At 52.1% G+C, this 15,777-nt stretch overlaps 1 protein-coding gene across 1 annotated transcript; it reads left to right on the top strand.

The window, feature by feature from the left end:
- Window positions 1–286: 286 nt before the first annotated feature.
- Window positions 287–9,991, top strand: CCDC197 (coiled-coil domain containing 197). Its single transcript, XM_029950988.1, is given in 7 exon segments — window positions 287–399; window positions 1,644–1,720; window positions 2,968–3,245; window positions 5,318–5,365; window positions 5,367–5,432; window positions 6,734–6,850; window positions 9,703–9,991. Coding segments are annotated over 7 exon segments (879 nt in total). The 3' UTR covers window positions 9,883–9,991.
- The last annotated feature ends 5,786 nt before the right edge of the window (window positions 9,992–15,777 follow it).

Here is a 15,777-nt window from a genome sequence, read left to right as displayed (position 1 = left end):
TTTGTCCCTTCCAGAGCTGGAGGCGCAGCTCTCAGACCTCAAACCTTGGCTTTAATCAGCCTCAAGTCCATATCCAGTCCTGCTGTGTGTCTCTGAGCTGATCACAGGCCCCCTCTGAGCGTTGGTCTCTTTTTCTATGAAGTGGGAATGAAAGCTGACTTTTGAGAACCATGTAGAAGGTCGGGAGAGCAAGCTGCTGTTTTGTTTGTTACCATCACTGTCCATCCCCTTCCCACCTGGCCCACGTGGCCCTCGTCCTCCATCACAGCCGGAGCAATGAGGGGCAATGCTGGTGGCCATGGACATGGGCCAGGGGCCAGGCCCCAGTGCAACCAGCAACAAGGACAGGGACCTGCAGGTGCTGTCACGGGAACTCCGCCAGCTTCAGACCAAACACGAGTTGACCCAGGCCCTGCTGGGCCCCCGCCCCAGGCCCAGCACCACCCGCAGTGGGCTAAGTGGCCGGAACTGAGCAAACATGCCCAAGGGCCAGGCAGGGAAGAGACAGGAGGACACCTGGAAGTAAATGGGGAGGAGCGGCTGAGGTGATGGCAGTGGGGCCTTGGCGCCTGCCCCTTTAACTCAGACCTTGGACCATCCCACGCCCTCTGCAGGCTTAGTGCCCCATCACAGAGGCACGGCTGTGGGTGGCCAACCCTGGCACCTGTGTGCTCAGCCCGTCCAAAGTCAACCTGCAAGGAGGTGACCTGGTCCTCGCCCCTCAGGCAGCCCTTCCGTTTCTGGCTGCTCTTAAAAGGCTGAATTAGATGCAAAAGGCAGTGTCTGTGAGCAATTTTATGAGAGAGGGTCCAACCCGTCCATCAGATTCTAGAATGGCTGCCTCACCCCACTAAGGTTTAGCACCATGGTACGCAGGGCCCACATGGTATATGTGGGGAAGGACAGTTTGCCCTGCATTTTCAGGGCTGTATGGATGAGAAAATGGGGCCCAGGAGGCAGAGAGGCCTGCCTTGGGTCACTCAGCAGTCACTCAGAGATCCTACCACAGCCCCTGGGGACCCAGCCAGCTGACCGGGGCAAGGTGGGGGGCACACTGCCCTTGACCCCTGCCCTTGCCTGGGCCTACTGGAGACCATCTTGCTCAGGGGGCTCCCCTAACAGACAATCATGGCTGGGCAGCAGCATGAGGTCATCTTGGGGTGATGGGCCCCCCAACCTCGGACTGAGGGCTCACTATGTGCTTGGCACTCCATGCATGGTCCCAGGGAGGGGATCTCACTGCTGTCATTCCAGACAGGCTGCCCCAGCACAGAGGTAAAGGTCCTGGCCAGGTCCCCAGCTAGTGGCGGGGGGCTCAGGCTACATCTAGAAGAGGCTCTGTGGACCCCCCAGCCCCCACGGGACAGACTGGACACCACTCTCCTCTGTGCCTGACCACGGCAGCTCTGAACTGGTGTGGCTCAGCTCACCAGGAAACGGGGTGGAGAGGCTTAAGTCGGTGGCCCACTGATGGGGGTATGGTGGTGGGCGGCGGTTGGGGGCAGGGGAGGAAGTTCGGTCGCCAGTGCAGGTCTGAGCAGGAGATCCAGGGAGAACCTTGCAAGAGGTCACGACCTGGGAGCCTCCAAACAGTGTTCCAGTGTCTGGCTATTGCTGTCACCTACACGTCCCTGGAGACAGAGGAAGCTGAAGCCAGAGGTGGAGAAACACAGGCTTTTTGAAGACTAGCTGATTAAGGTCCTTGAGAAGGTCCCTAAGGGTATGGAGGGGGCTTCCTCCCTGGGGGCCTTGGGGCCAGGACACTGTGTGAGCCTTGAACTCACCTGCAGCATAAGGACCCACAAAGGTCGATGCCACAGGGGTTCCAAAGGGCACAGGCGCTGAGCGAGCCTTCCTGGTGAGCCCCGGTGAGGCCACTGTGGCCTGCGGCAGGTGCGCCAGTCCTGGTTGATGCAGAACGGATGAACTCACCATCCTGAGCCTGGAGCATGGCCTTCAGAAGCCCTGGCATCCAGCCGACACCCAGGAAATGTTAGCTTTTATCGCTACTATTTTGTGTGTCTTTGGTTTTGTTTCTTGTTTTGCTATTACCAGCTAAAATGACACAGACACCGGAAATGGCCTTTGCATTGTTTTATCCTGATTCAAGTGGAGCCCACTGCCGTCAGTGCCAGAGCTTGTTAGGAAAGGGAAGGGGGACAAACAGGTATTTTTATCATGATCATGATCTGAGCATTACAATAATAAAAATAACTATTACCATCTATGAACCTATAAACTATTCCCATCTACAAACAGCCAGGAAATATTGGGGCTAGGTCTCAGATTCTGGTCTGACTTCAGAGCCATTGCACTGAGTACCGTGAAGCTGTGAGGGCCCCCGCAAAACTCTGCCCTGGAGGTCAGGAAGACTTCGTGGAGGAGGTGGCCTCTCCTTGGGCTCAAATGAGTACAGCGAAGGGGAACCGCATGGCAGGCAGAGGGAACAGCCCAAACGTAGGCTGGAGCCACAGCCCCGCCCACTGGGTTCAGGGATGGTGAGTTCTCGTATGCTGGAGCCCCTCGGGACCTGGTTGCTGGGAGTTGCCGGGAGATGGGACTGGAAAGTTGGGTAGCACCAAAGAGTGTTGAGCACCACGCCAAGGACGGGGGAGGGCTCCAGGTGAGCACCCAGAGTTCCTTCTATAGCAGCCTCTGGTTTGGAGTCTTCCTAATTCAGCAATTCAACCCTGCTCACCCAGCCAGGATGCGTTACCACCAAGGCTGGGGACCCTGGCCCTTGGCACAGCAACCCTTCCTTTCCCCTTCTTGTGGGCTCCCCCAGTCAGCACTTTTTCCTTGGGGACGGTCTCCCGTCTCACTAGGCAGCCTGGATCCAGAATTCAGATCCTTGATGGCCCTTCTAATGTTGATGCTTCTCTTGAAGGGGCAGGAGGTGGGTGACGAGGCCAGACAGGGGCTGGACCAGTCCCACCGTCGGGGGGTAAGCCCTGCGTGGATTGTCAGGCACCTGTCAGCTGTGGGGCCCCAGCTGGAATGTCAGGGCCACAGCAGAAGGCCCACCTGCCTCATCAGCATCAGAGCCAGCGGAGACCCTCGTGGAGACCATGGTGGAGCACTATGGGAAACTCTTCACCATCAACCAGGACACTCAGAAGCATCTGGAGGCCTTTGCCAAGATGGACCCGGTTGCCCGCCAGAGCCTAGAGTCTCTAGAGGACAGTCATAAGGCTGATCCCGGCCACAGCTCTCTGAAGCCTGGCCCTTTGCCTTTGGCCCATAGAGTCAGGGAGGGGGAGGGGTCCCCTATGTACCTCCGAGGAAGTCTTGGGGCAGCGGGGGGCTGCTGGGAGGCCCTGGGTGAGGCTGTCACTCCAGAGCCTTGTTCTGTCTCCCTTTCCCTCCCTGCCCTCTGGCCGACCCCTGAAGCTTCGCTTATGCTTAAAGGTGTTCTTACGGGGGCACCTGGGTGGCTCGGTCGGTTGAGAGGCTGACTTCAGCTCAGGTCATGATCTCGTGATTCGTGGGTTCAAGCCCCACATCCGGCTCTGTGCTGACAGCTCAGAGCCTGGAGCCTGCATCGGATTCTGTATCTCCTTCTCTCTCTCTATGCCTCTCTTGCTCTATCTCTGTCTCAAAAATAAAATAAAAATAAGCTATATAAAAAATTAAAAATATTTTTTTTAAAAAGGTGTTCTTGGTGGTAGAAAAGCCATGAATTCTGATTCAAACAGACTGGGTTTGAATTCCAGTTCAGCCTTGCTAGGTGCATGACCCTGAGCTAGTGTGTACCCTCTCTGAGCCTCGGTTTCTCTGCCTGTCAAATGGCAATGCAGTCTGGCTAGGAGGTTGTTGTCCTCAGGCGCCGGACACAAACTCTGTCAAAGTTAGTGCCCCAAGACCTGTCTCTCCTTCCTGATGCATCTTATAATAAATAGTCCTGCTGCCAGGAGGGCTGGACAGTCCAGAAGAAACTGCCCCAGGCAGAGTCACGGTGTGATGAATTTGCGTGCTGGAGCTGGGGCCTGGGGAAGGAAGGAGACCCCAAGAGAGGGCCTGAGGGTGGGGAGATTTCTGCCCAGGACTGTTGCATGCTGTTTGTGGCGAGTCTCTGACCCCTAGTGGCAGCACTGAAAACCTACACCATTTTGCACCTTTTTGTCTCTCGAGAAGCTGACCCCTGACGGGCGGCCTGGCAGTACCTGCTTCATCTCCTTTAAATCTCACCTCAACACCTGGAGGTCAGTGCTTTCATTCCTAGCGTTCGGACAAGGGGAGGGGAGGGAGGTTGAGCGTTCAAGTGCCAGGTTGGATCCCATCGTTATTTAAAATGTTAATATTTTGTTCATCATGGATTTAAAAAAAATTTTTTAATGTTTATTTATTATTGAGAGAGAGAGAGAGGAAGGGGGAGAGAGAGGGAGACACAGAATCTGAAACAGGCTCCAGGCTATTCGATGAGAGGCTCGAACTCACGGATTATGAGATCATGACCTCATCCGAGCTGAAGTCGGATGCGTAATGCACTGAGCCACCCAGGTGCCCTGATCATGGATTTTTTTTGGTATTAACTGATTTTTAATTTGATGCTTATTTATTTTTTGAATGAGAGAGGGACAAAGCATGAGCAGGGGAGGGGCAGAGAGAGAGGGAGACACAGAATCCAGGCTCTGAGCTGTCAGCACAGAGCCCAATGCGGATCTCCAACTCACGGACTGTGAGATCATGACCCAATCCAAAGTCAGATGTTCAACCGACTGGGCCACCCAGGTGCCCTTTAATTTTTATTTTTAAAAAACAACTGAATTAAAATGTTATTTACTTTAATTAATCTATCTTACTTAATTAAGCTTAAGCTGAGTTTTTCGATGCCACCTTAAATTTTGCCCCTTAGAGCGAGTTTTCCTTTTCTTCCCACTTTCTAGAGGACGAAACTAAGATTCAGAGAAGTGAAGACACCTGTGTAGTCCCAGGTCAGAACCCGCATCCCATGGGGCCTTGCGGGGGGGGAGGGGTGTGGCCGGTACTGCCAGGAGCAGAGCAGGCTGGGCCTCAGGAGCTTTCCCGGGCCTTGCTCCGCGGTGCCCTCCTAGCAGCCCCGGAGCCCAGGAAGGCACAGACTCTTGGGTCTGGTCACGGGAGGAAGCGAGCATTCAGACCCCAGACAGCCTGGACGTGCTCTTCTGGGCATTTCCTGGTACCTTGAACAGCCAGACCACCCAGAACTTCCCCCTCTTCCCACCCCCAGCAGGCTCACATCACCCTGGGCAGTGAGCTCCTTGGGACCAGGCCCAGGGCAGATGCCCCAGGAGGGAGGGTTTGCGGCACCCAGGTGGCCTGGCCCCACCCACTGCAGAGCCTCCAGATCCAGCTGTGTCAGCGACAAAAGAGGTGTCACTCACTTCAAGCAGGAAGAGTGGTGGGGGTTGGACCAGCGGGTCACCTACCAGAAAGACAGGGACAGCTGTAATGTGAGCCCGGTCTGTGGGATGGGGGTGGGGGCAGGGCTGGGGGCTGCTGTCTCCTCTATTAAGCTTCACCACCCACCCCCCCTCCCACCACACACCCCTGCTTATCTAGCCCTGGGTTTCTCTAAGAGGGGGCAGAGGTTACTTTACAGATGGGAAAACTGAGGTCACAGATAGGCAAGGGCTGAGCTCTACCAAGAACCAGAGCTGGGATCGCCAGCCCGGTCCCAGCACTTGGCATTTGCTGGGTGACCAGTCCTATAATGCGTCCAGTTAATAATAGACTGACGGCTTTTAGGTGAGTGCTTCTCATGCACGATCTTCAGTGATTCTATGACTGTCTGATAGTAGACACGTAGTGCTCAGCACAGGGCCTACCCGGGGACGGGTCCCCCCAAATGCTGCTTGATTCTTACGTAGCCATTTCACAGATGAGAAGAGTGATTATTCAGAAAGAGTAAGTCATGGCCAAAATCAGTGACCAGGGGCCAGGGTTTCTGGGCTTAAGCCCTCGAGTTTAAGCTCCTTGCTGGCCTTTGGAATGGGGACTAGTTACCTTCGGCCCCTGGGTCCTCCCTAGAAATCAGAGCCTGTACCCTTCCAGCCTTGGGGACTGCTGGGAAGACACCAGGACCGAGGCCTGGGGCACGTTCCACCTGGCCAGAAGGTGGTCAGTGAGTTCAGGGCTTCTCAAACCCCGTGGGACCCTGATTTGGAGGACATGAGGGTTGGGATCTACAGGTCGGTGACCTCCAGCCAAGGGGCTCAGAGGAGGAGGGGGGTGGCTACTGTTTGTAGAGCCCCTTCTGGGTCTTTCTCTTCAAGGTGGGAAGCTCGGCTGTCACTGCTGACCACAGCCCCGAAGACCTGAAGTCCAGGACTCCAGGTTCCCCCACACCTCTTCCCAGCCCCTTCCTAGGTGTGGACCATAGGGGTCTCCGGCCAGGAGGACCCTCTGGGAAGTTAGTGCAGTGTCCCTCATGGCAGGGGAGGACACTGGGGTCCTGAGGTGGGAGGGACTCATCCAAGGCCCTTTGGGAGTAGAGTACAGGACAGGATGAGAAGGTGTCTTCTCTGGCCTGAGTGAGCTGGGGAGGGGGATGCTGGGAGAGGATCAGAACCTCTTCTTCCTTCTACCCCTCCTCCCCCGCTCCTGCTCCTTCCCTCTCCTCTGCCTCCTCCTCCTTCTCCCCCTCCCCCTCCACTCCTCTTCCCTCTCCTTCCCCCTCCTCCCCTCTTCCACCTTTTCCCCCTCCTCCACCTCTACCTCCCCCTCCCTCCCGCTCCTCCTCCCCCTCCTGCAGAAACAGCTGCTCAACTACATGATCACGGCCATCAACAGCTTGGGCCAGCAGTGCTCCTGCTTTGCCCACAGCGCGCACAAGAGCATGGACGTCTTCTCCAAGCTCGACCTGATTCAGGTGAGGATGCCCTGGCACCCCAGGCTGCCAACCTCTGCCTGTTGTGGGCCTCAGCTTGTGGTGCATTCATGTTTAGCCCCCATGAGCCCGACCCTCCACGGCTACATGCGCTCCTGGGGCTGTAGGTCTTGGGGTCTCTATAGTCACTCAAGAAACTTATAATGAGCTCCCATTAGGTATAGGATCAGAGGCAGGTGGAAAGGAACTCCTGCCCTGCCTGGTCTTTCTCTGTGCACATCACACACACACACACACACACACACACACACACACACAGTGTACACACTCACACATTCATGTGTGTTTTCTACACACCTAGCAATACACGTGAAATATACACAGACAGGCCTGCAAACACAGCAAGATGCACACAGGCATGGTCAAACATTTACACTCACACGTGCACTCTGGGAGGGCACACATCAGTGCCTGAGGGAGCCTCCGTTCCCACTTTGGACCCTGGCTGCCCCCCAGGACCACCCCCTCATCTCCCACACGCCGCTGCTGCAGCCGCAGGAAACACGTCATCCAGCTTCTACTGACCACAGAGCATGTCTTCTTTTCTTTGCAATAATAGCTTTATTGGGACGTGATTCACACACCAGCACATTTACCCTCTTAAGGCGTACCCTTCCATGTTTCTAACTCAGCCAGAGTTGTGCAACCGTCACTACTGTCCAGAACATTTCATCACCCCAAAGAGATACATTTTGCATCCGGTTTCTTTCACAAAGCGTAATGTTTCCGAGGTTGATCCACGTCATAGTATGAATCAAGACTTCCTTCTTTTTTAGGGCTGGCTAGTATCCAGTTATGCGCGGACACACCACATTTTCTTTATCCATCAGCTGACAGCCTTCTGGGTTGTTTCTGCCTCTTGGCTGTTGTGAATAATGCTGTGTGAACGTGCGTGTACACGTGTTTGGGTGGACATGTGTTTCCAGTCAGCTTGGCTCTCTACCTAGGTGTGGAGCTGCTGAATCACACGGTAACTCTGCATTAAATATATCGAGGAACTGCCGAGCTGTTTTCCAAACAGGCTGCGTGATTCTACAACCCCGTGATCAATGTGTGAGGGTCCCGATTTCTCCACATCCAGTCCACACCTGGTATTGTCTGTCTTTCGTCATATTAGCAGCCAACCCAGTGGTGTGAAGTCCTATCTCATTGTGGTTTTGCTTTGCATTTCCCTGGTGACAATAACCCTGAGCATCTTTTTTGTGCTTACTGCCTATTTGTATCTCTTCTTTGAAGAAGTGTCTATTCGGATCCTTTGCCAATTTTTAAACTGGATTATTTGGGGTTTTTTTATTGTGTTCTAAGATAGATTCTACATATAAGTCCCTTATCAAATATGTAATTTGCAAATATTTCCTCTCGTGCTATGGGTTGGTTTTTCATTTGACGGCGTCCTTGAAGAACAAGAGCTTTTCGTTTTGATGAAAATCCAGTTGAGCTATTTCTTTCCCCCCTTTGGCTACTTCTCTTTAGGCATCGCGTCTAAGAAACTACGCAAAAACTGTAATCCCAAGTCATGAGGATTTATACCCTAATTTTCTTATAAGAAATTTATAGTTTTTGCTCTAATGTTTCAGTTTATGATCCATTTTCAGTTAAAACTTGCATACAGGACGAGCTAGGAATCCAAGTTCGTTCTTTTGCATAAACATATTCCGTTGTCCCGATGCCATTTGCTGAAAAAGGAAAAAAAAACCCTCCCCCATCGCATTGCCTCCTCTCTCTTGTCAAAACTCAATTGACCGTGAAAGTGAAGGTTAATCTCTGGATTCTCGATTCTATTCCGTTGGTCTAGATGTCTAGCCTGTGCCAATGCCGCACTGTCTTGATTACTGTGGCTTGGTAGTCGACCTGGAAACTGGGAGATGTGAGTCCTCCAACCTTGCTCTTCTGTGAGGTGGTTTGACTCTCCTAACGGCATGGTTGCGTCACTAGTGGAAGTTCAGTGGCTCGGTGGCTTTCAGGCATGGTGTGATCGAGGCTCACCGGGTCATCAAAGACTCACCCTTTCCACACCCTGCTGGCTGCCATCTTCAACACTGGCTTCATTCTAGGTCCCAACTCGCTCTCTCTACTTGAGGCAGGCTCCGTGGAGACATTCCAACACGGGATGCTCGGTTCCTCCAGACCACGGAGGCCCCTCCCGCCCCAGGGTTGCCATAGCGACAGCCAACAGTCAGCAAGCCTGCGTCTCCGTTGGGAAGGACTCCTCACAAGCCGTGTCTCGGCTGCTCAGCAGCACAGCTCCAGGGACACCATTCACTGCATCAGCATCCCCTGCGGCCAAACTCTGTTATTCACATTCACGGTGTGATATGAACGATGTCGTTTTCAATAAGGGCACGTTTGTCTACATACTCACAGCACATTGATTTCATCTTCTTCCCAAGAAAAAGGAAGAAATTACACGGTGATGTCGAGGGGTCCCATGGGTCTCCTGCAACAATCACTCAACCAAGACTTACTGAGTCACCCACATGTGCTCAGCATGGTGCTAAGAGTTAGAGGTGGAAGGTCCTTAAGAAATGAATGCCTCTAAGAGAGGGAGGCTAGGGGCCCTCAGGGTGGGCTTCTTGGAGGAAGCAGTGAAAAGAGGCAAGCAACCACATCAGGAAGACACACAAGTACTTGGACTCAGTCATCCAGCTTTGCTACCACTGCCCTGTGCAGCTTCAGGCAAGTCACATAACCTCTCTGAGCCTTGGTTTGTTCATTTGCCCACCATCCTCTATAACACATCCTTTGCAGGTTGCTCGTAAGAGCCGAAGGAAGGGTAGGTAACCTTTGACGCTTTGGTGCAGCATCAGGTAACAGAGAATTCTTCTTCCTCCCAGGAATTTTTGTTGAACAAAATGGAGACAGTGAAATTTGTATCACTGCTCAGGGGACAGTGTCAAGAACCAGGGTCTCAGAAGATACCCCAGGTCTTCAAGAAATGCCCAAGGGATCAAGGTTCGGTCCCCAAAACCTCCTTTCCCAGCACCCAGACTTCAGCGCATTGCACCCCATACTGACCAGGCCGGCCCTGCCAGCATTTTGAGGGTCTCCTTAGCCCCTCCCCTCCTTTTCTCACCACAGCGCCCCAGAGCGGTTGGGAGCTAGCCTGGGGTAAGGGTGCTGTTCCCTGCACTGGGGGACTGGCAGGCATCCAGGCTGGGGACTGGGGAAGAAAGAGGGTGTTCAGGGCGGAGGCAGCAGGAGGTCAGGTGGGCGGTCAAGTGGGCCATCCCAGGTTGGGCCTGCACCTGGGAGCCACTGCCAGCCGCATTGTCAAGGCCATCGCTGGGTTTGTCTCAGAAGCGCTCGGGATAGATGCGTAGCTTTTAGGAATATCCAAATCACAGAAACTCTTGTAAAGAGCCACCCAGGGCGCAGGATGCACAGGAGCTCACCTTGCCCACAGCAGGCTGGGGAGCACAGAAGACTGGGGGCACTGAATTTGTGCCTGGGGGGCGTGGAAGCAGAGACAATGCTTCCTGCCTTTCCTGATGGTCCCAGAGCTGCCCGCAGTGAATGCTGTTCTCAGAGACAGCTTGACAAGGCAGAGCCCCTCTCCAGCCCGCCTGTAAACCTGGGTGAGAGGGCCGGGGCGCCTGGGTGGCTCAGTCGGTTAAGCCTCCAACTTTGGCTCAGGTCACGATCTCATGGTCCATGAGTTCGAGCCCTGCATCAGGCTCTGTGCTGCCATCTCAGATCCCGGAGCCTGCTCAGGATTCTGTGTCTCCTTCTCTCTCTGCCCCTCCCCCACTCACATTCTGTCTCTGTCTCTGTCTCTCAAAAGTAAATAAACATTACAAAAATTAAAAATAAAAACGGCGAGAGCGCAGCTAAGGGAGCTCCCCCAACCCCCAGCCTGATGTTCTTGGGTCAGGGATGGAAGACTGTGGTCTGGCTGGAAGGCACTCCTTTGGTTTTCTTGTGTCACTGGTGTAAAACCCTCCTGGCAGCCCTGGAAAGAATTCACCTCCGGAGGCCTGCCTCAGTTTACTGATTTGGATAAAAGTTGCAAGTTAAGAGCAACTGACAAGCTGCGATCAGTGGTCAGCAGATTAACGTTCAAAGAAGAGCTTCAGTCGACAAACATCGAGGGCTGTCATTTTCCAGGTGCTGTTGGGAGAAGGGACAGGAGGCTCAGAGGGAGGGAAGGTAGGAGCAGGAGTAGGACTTGGAAGCTGAATTAGTCAGAGAAGCTACAAACAAGGCTGAGTGTGCTCAGGCCTGAGCAGCTTAAACGGGATCCGAGGGGAGGACCGTTGTTTCAAGTTCTCTTTTCATGGGCCCATGGAGCAAAGAAGACATCCCAGGAGGCTGGAGTCAGATTGGAGAAGGCGGAGGTCGGGTGGGGGGCGGGGCCGAGAAAGGGGCGGGAACATGGTGGGAGGGGCTTCCAGTCTGGCAGGAGCAGGAAGTACCAGCCGGGCGGTCTGAGAAGGTAGACTGTGGAACCATCGTGGGGTCTGCAGGCCCGGCTATGAGGTTTGGACCTCGGTCCAGAGGCCCCACATAGGGGTGTCTTAGTCTTGGGCTGCTAGAACAGAAGACCACAAACCGGGGGCTAAACAGCAGACATTCGTGTCTCATACTTACAGAGACCGGAAGTCCCAGATCAAAGCCCCGGGAGACTTGCTGTCTGGCGAGGGTCTGTGTCCAGGGTCACAGACGGCCATCTTCTTGTGTCCTTGCATGGTGGAAGGGGCAGAGCAGCTCTGTGGGGGTCTCTCTTATAAGGGCCCGAATCCCAGTCCTGGGGGCCCCACTCTCATGGCCTGAGCACCTCCCAAAGGCCTCACCTCCCAACCTGCTGCAGGTTAGGATTTGACCATGTGAATCTGGGGCGAGGGGACATGTTCAGTCCCTTGCAGGGAGCCTCCCACATTCCTACCTTCCTCTGTTCTCCCTGTCCCCACAGCATCTGCTTTCCAGAGACATCTGAAGTATCCCATCCGACTCCCTGTGACGTGGGCACATGCTGGGCCAATGATTCTTGGACTCCAACATTTGTGGGGAAGACATGTTACAACACAGAGTGTGGCCCCCATTCCCGGAGCTTCTGATTCAACAATCTGGGGTCTTAGAGGCCTTAGAATTTGCTTTTCTTTTTTTTAAGTTTATTTACTTTGAGAAAGAGAGAGAGAGAAAATCCCTAGCAGAGCAGTTTCCACACAGTCAGCACAGAGTCTGATGTGGGGCTTGAACTCACGACTGTGAGATCATGACCTGAGCTGAAATCAAGAGTTGGATGCTTAACCGACTGAGCCACCCAGGTGCCCCTAGAATTTGCATTTCTAACACGTTCTCATGAGATGCTGATGCTGAAGGTCCCGGGACCACACTTTGAGAACTGCTGCTTTAGAATATTGGCAAATTCTAAGTGCCTAAGCTGGTTCTGCTCCTCTGAGCACCGTGCCCCTCCCCCACCTCCCAACCCCCACCCCACCCCTGCTGCATGGACTTCAATGTCCCACCCCCATGATGGGGCCGGACCTGGCAGCCTGGGAGGGCCATCCCACCCTGTCTAACCTCCTAGAAGGTACCAGACACACATTCTTTCACAGGCCCAGGGCTTGGTTCTGTGGCTTCCTGGCTTTGCCAGTGAGGGCTCTGAGGAGCGCTTTTATCTTCCTGTCCCCCGCCATCTGCATGCTGTCACCAGTTGCATGTGTAGGTCTGGTTCAGATGTTTTGTCACACGCCTCGGGGAGGATGACAATCAGAGCAGATCCCTGGGGTGGCAGTGGCCCGACCATCAATCTACATTTGCAACGGGCAGCCAGGTCTTTTAGGAGCTCCCAGCCTCCACCGCGAGGGGCTTGGCTCATGAACTAGACAGACGGCACCCTGGGCTGAGCCGGGCTGCAGCCATGCACATGTACCATGTAGCAGAACACTGGGCTTTACCTTTTCTGGGCTTTTATGTCCAACAGAAAGCTCTCTCCGCCCTGCTCCCGTGTCTTTTCGGTACTTTTTCTTGGGCTCCATGTTAGCTGGGAAAGGCCTTCAAGTGCATTTGGAGGAAAAAGCAATCGGTCACATACCTTAGGAAATGTCACTTCATCTGACTGCCCATTCAGACCTTGAGACCTCAAGACACCAGGCAGTCGGGGACTTGGACATTTTGTGAGACAGAGAGCTCATTACCTGTCAATGAATTCCAGCTTTAGGTACCTTTACGTGTGAGAAGGTTCACTCCGCAGACCATCCTGGGAGAGCTGGGTTGTTAGCATGTGGCCGGCGCTGGGGGAAATAATGGTGCGAAAATCAAATTATGTCCTCTTTTATACCATACACATTAGGATATACCAGTTCCTGTCAATAGTTGTTTTCCAACGTTTGTGTTCATTAAGACCACTGTGACACTTGCGAACCACGGAGACGCCTAGAGATTGTTCTTGAAGATGCAGGTTCTGATGTGGGGCCCGGTATTCTGGATTTTTAGCAAGCTCCCTGGCAGTTCAGATGAGATGATTCACCTTCGATCATAGGATGAGAAACACTGGGTGGCTAAACACCAAAAAGAAGAAAACCTAGTCTGTGTCGACCTGCTCTACTGTTGGGAAGAACTTTGGAAGCATGAAAACCACAGAAGTGATGCCTGACGATAATTTGATCACATAAAAATTTAAATTTTTAATTTAATGAATTTTAATTTGATTTGATTTAATTAATTTAATTTTAATTAAAACTTAAAAACTCAGAACAAATCAAAATCTTTAAAGACAATAAACTGGAGGGAAATGATGATAAGTCTGGAAAAGGAGAGCTCTTACAACGTAAAAACGACAATAGTTCATATTCAGAAAATCACAAAATAAGTAAAAATGGCCTATCAGCATGAAAAATATCTCACCTCACTAAAAATAGAATTAAACCATAGGATTTCTGTCCATAAGAAAATTCAAGCTAATACTCTATTGCTTGTAAGGTAGGCTGTCTAACAGTGTGAGACTGTTTCCATAAACTCTCTAGAAAACAATTTGATTAGAGGTCTCAAGAGGCTTAAGAAAATGTTTGCATCCTTTGGCTCAGTAATTCCAAGCCAAGAAATTTAAGCTAAAAAAACCCAGAGCTACTTGGTTCAACAATGACAGCCCAACTTAACTTGGCTTATGCTAAAAAGAGAACACATTGACTTATAAAACTAGAATGTTGGGGACAGCTTCAGGCACAGCTGGATCAGGAGCTCAGTGTCAACAGAATCCAGTCTCTATCTCTGGGCTCTGCTCTTCTGCTTCTTGGCTTCATTCTCCAGTTGCATGTAAACAACCTCAGCCCTGCATCCTCCAAAGTTGAAGTCAGAGCAAGAAAGATAGAATGTCCCTTTGCAGTAAATCCCAGGACAAATCTGAGAGGTCACTCTGATTGACTCACTTGGGTCAGATGCCTCTCTTTAAGCTAATCCCTGATTGGCCAGGCTTGGGCTATGTCCCCATCCTCAACTAATCTCTATAACTAAGGGGTAGTCCATACTCTGTTTGGCCACACCTGGGTCAAATTTTTGAGTTTAAGAGAGGCAGAATATCTTTTATGGCTAGAGTCATCCCCTCAGAGCCAGGGGTGGGTGCCACATGAACTACCTGAGCTGAGAGAAGGGGGCATGTAGTTCCCCCAAAGGAAAACCGGGCTACTGTTATCATAGGACCTGAAGCTGCGCGGGCAAACCCCAGAAATGCCCGTTACAGATGCCCGCAGGGTGTTTAAGATGTCTCCCACGTTGTTATCTACGGTCGCCAAGCCTCAAACAACCTAAGTATCTCGGAGGAAGAGTTTAATAAATGATGCCCAACTTAATGATCTGATAATTCTACAGCCGTTAAATTACATATTTCCAAAAACAGTGTTAGGAAAAATCTAGGATGTAACATTAAGTGGAAAAAGGGATTTCAAAAATAGGATATAAGCCCAACTGGTAAAATTTCTATATGCACGAGAATGGAAGGGTGTATACTAAATTAATGCTGCTAAGTGGGAGGGTCGTGACCCTTGGGGTGTTCATTTCCACCTAGAGCAGCAGATTGAATTAAGTCATGAAATAGATACGGGTCCCAAAGTGTCCATTCCCCTGTGGTAGTGTCTACCTCCTTGGGCTTGCTAGAGGCTCATAGTGGGCAAAGTACGCCTCTCCACCTCTCATTGCTGGGTTGACCAAGTGACTTGCTTTGGCCAATAGGATATTAGTGGATCATAACATAACCAGAGGCTCAAAGCATGATTGCGCTGTGGGGCTTGGAGCTCACCACCAGTGAACTCTGCCATGGAGAGAGCGTGCCTTTGGGAGCCCCTTGATTCCAGAGGGACGAGAGCCATATGGAGCAGACATGGACCCAACAGGCAGTTTGGATGCATGAAAATTGTTCAATCCTCAGCCAACCCTAACTGAGAAATAAATGTTTATAATTACAAGCCAGTGAAACTGGGGTCTTTTATTACACGGTAGTATAGCAGTTGCTGCTGGGTACACCCGCACACTCCTTCAGACTCCCCGCTCTCTCCAACCCAAGGATCCCCAGTGTGGGGGCGGCCAGTCCACCTGCTGGCCGTGAATTGTGTGCCTGGGGAATGCTGGGATGTAGAGAAGTGGCTAAGAGCTCTCGCTCTGTTCTGCCATATTGACCATAGTTAGCTCTGGATGGTAGGACTCTAATCTTCCATTTTCTTCTTATACTTCTGTATACTTCCCGGAGTTTCTGCAAAGAGCATGGTTTATTATTTTTTAACTTTTTTCATTTTATTTATTTTTAGAGAGAACACAAGTGAGAGAAGGGGGCAGCGGGAGAGAGAGAGAGAGAGAGAGAGAGAGAGAGAGAACCTCAAGCAGGCTTCACGCTCAGCACAGAGCCTGATGCAGGGCTCGATTCCACAGAGCCAAAATCAAAAGTCAGACATTTAACTGACTGAGCCACCCAGGTGCCC

This window comes from Suricata suricatta, chromosome 9, assembly GCF_006229205.1.
Source record: "Suricata suricatta isolate VVHF042 chromosome 9, meerkat_22Aug2017_6uvM2_HiC, whole genome shotgun sequence".
Taxonomy (NCBI): Eukaryota; Metazoa; Chordata; class Mammalia; order Carnivora; family Herpestidae; genus Suricata; species Suricata suricatta.
This window is presented reverse-complemented; position numbering and strand designations above follow the sequence as displayed.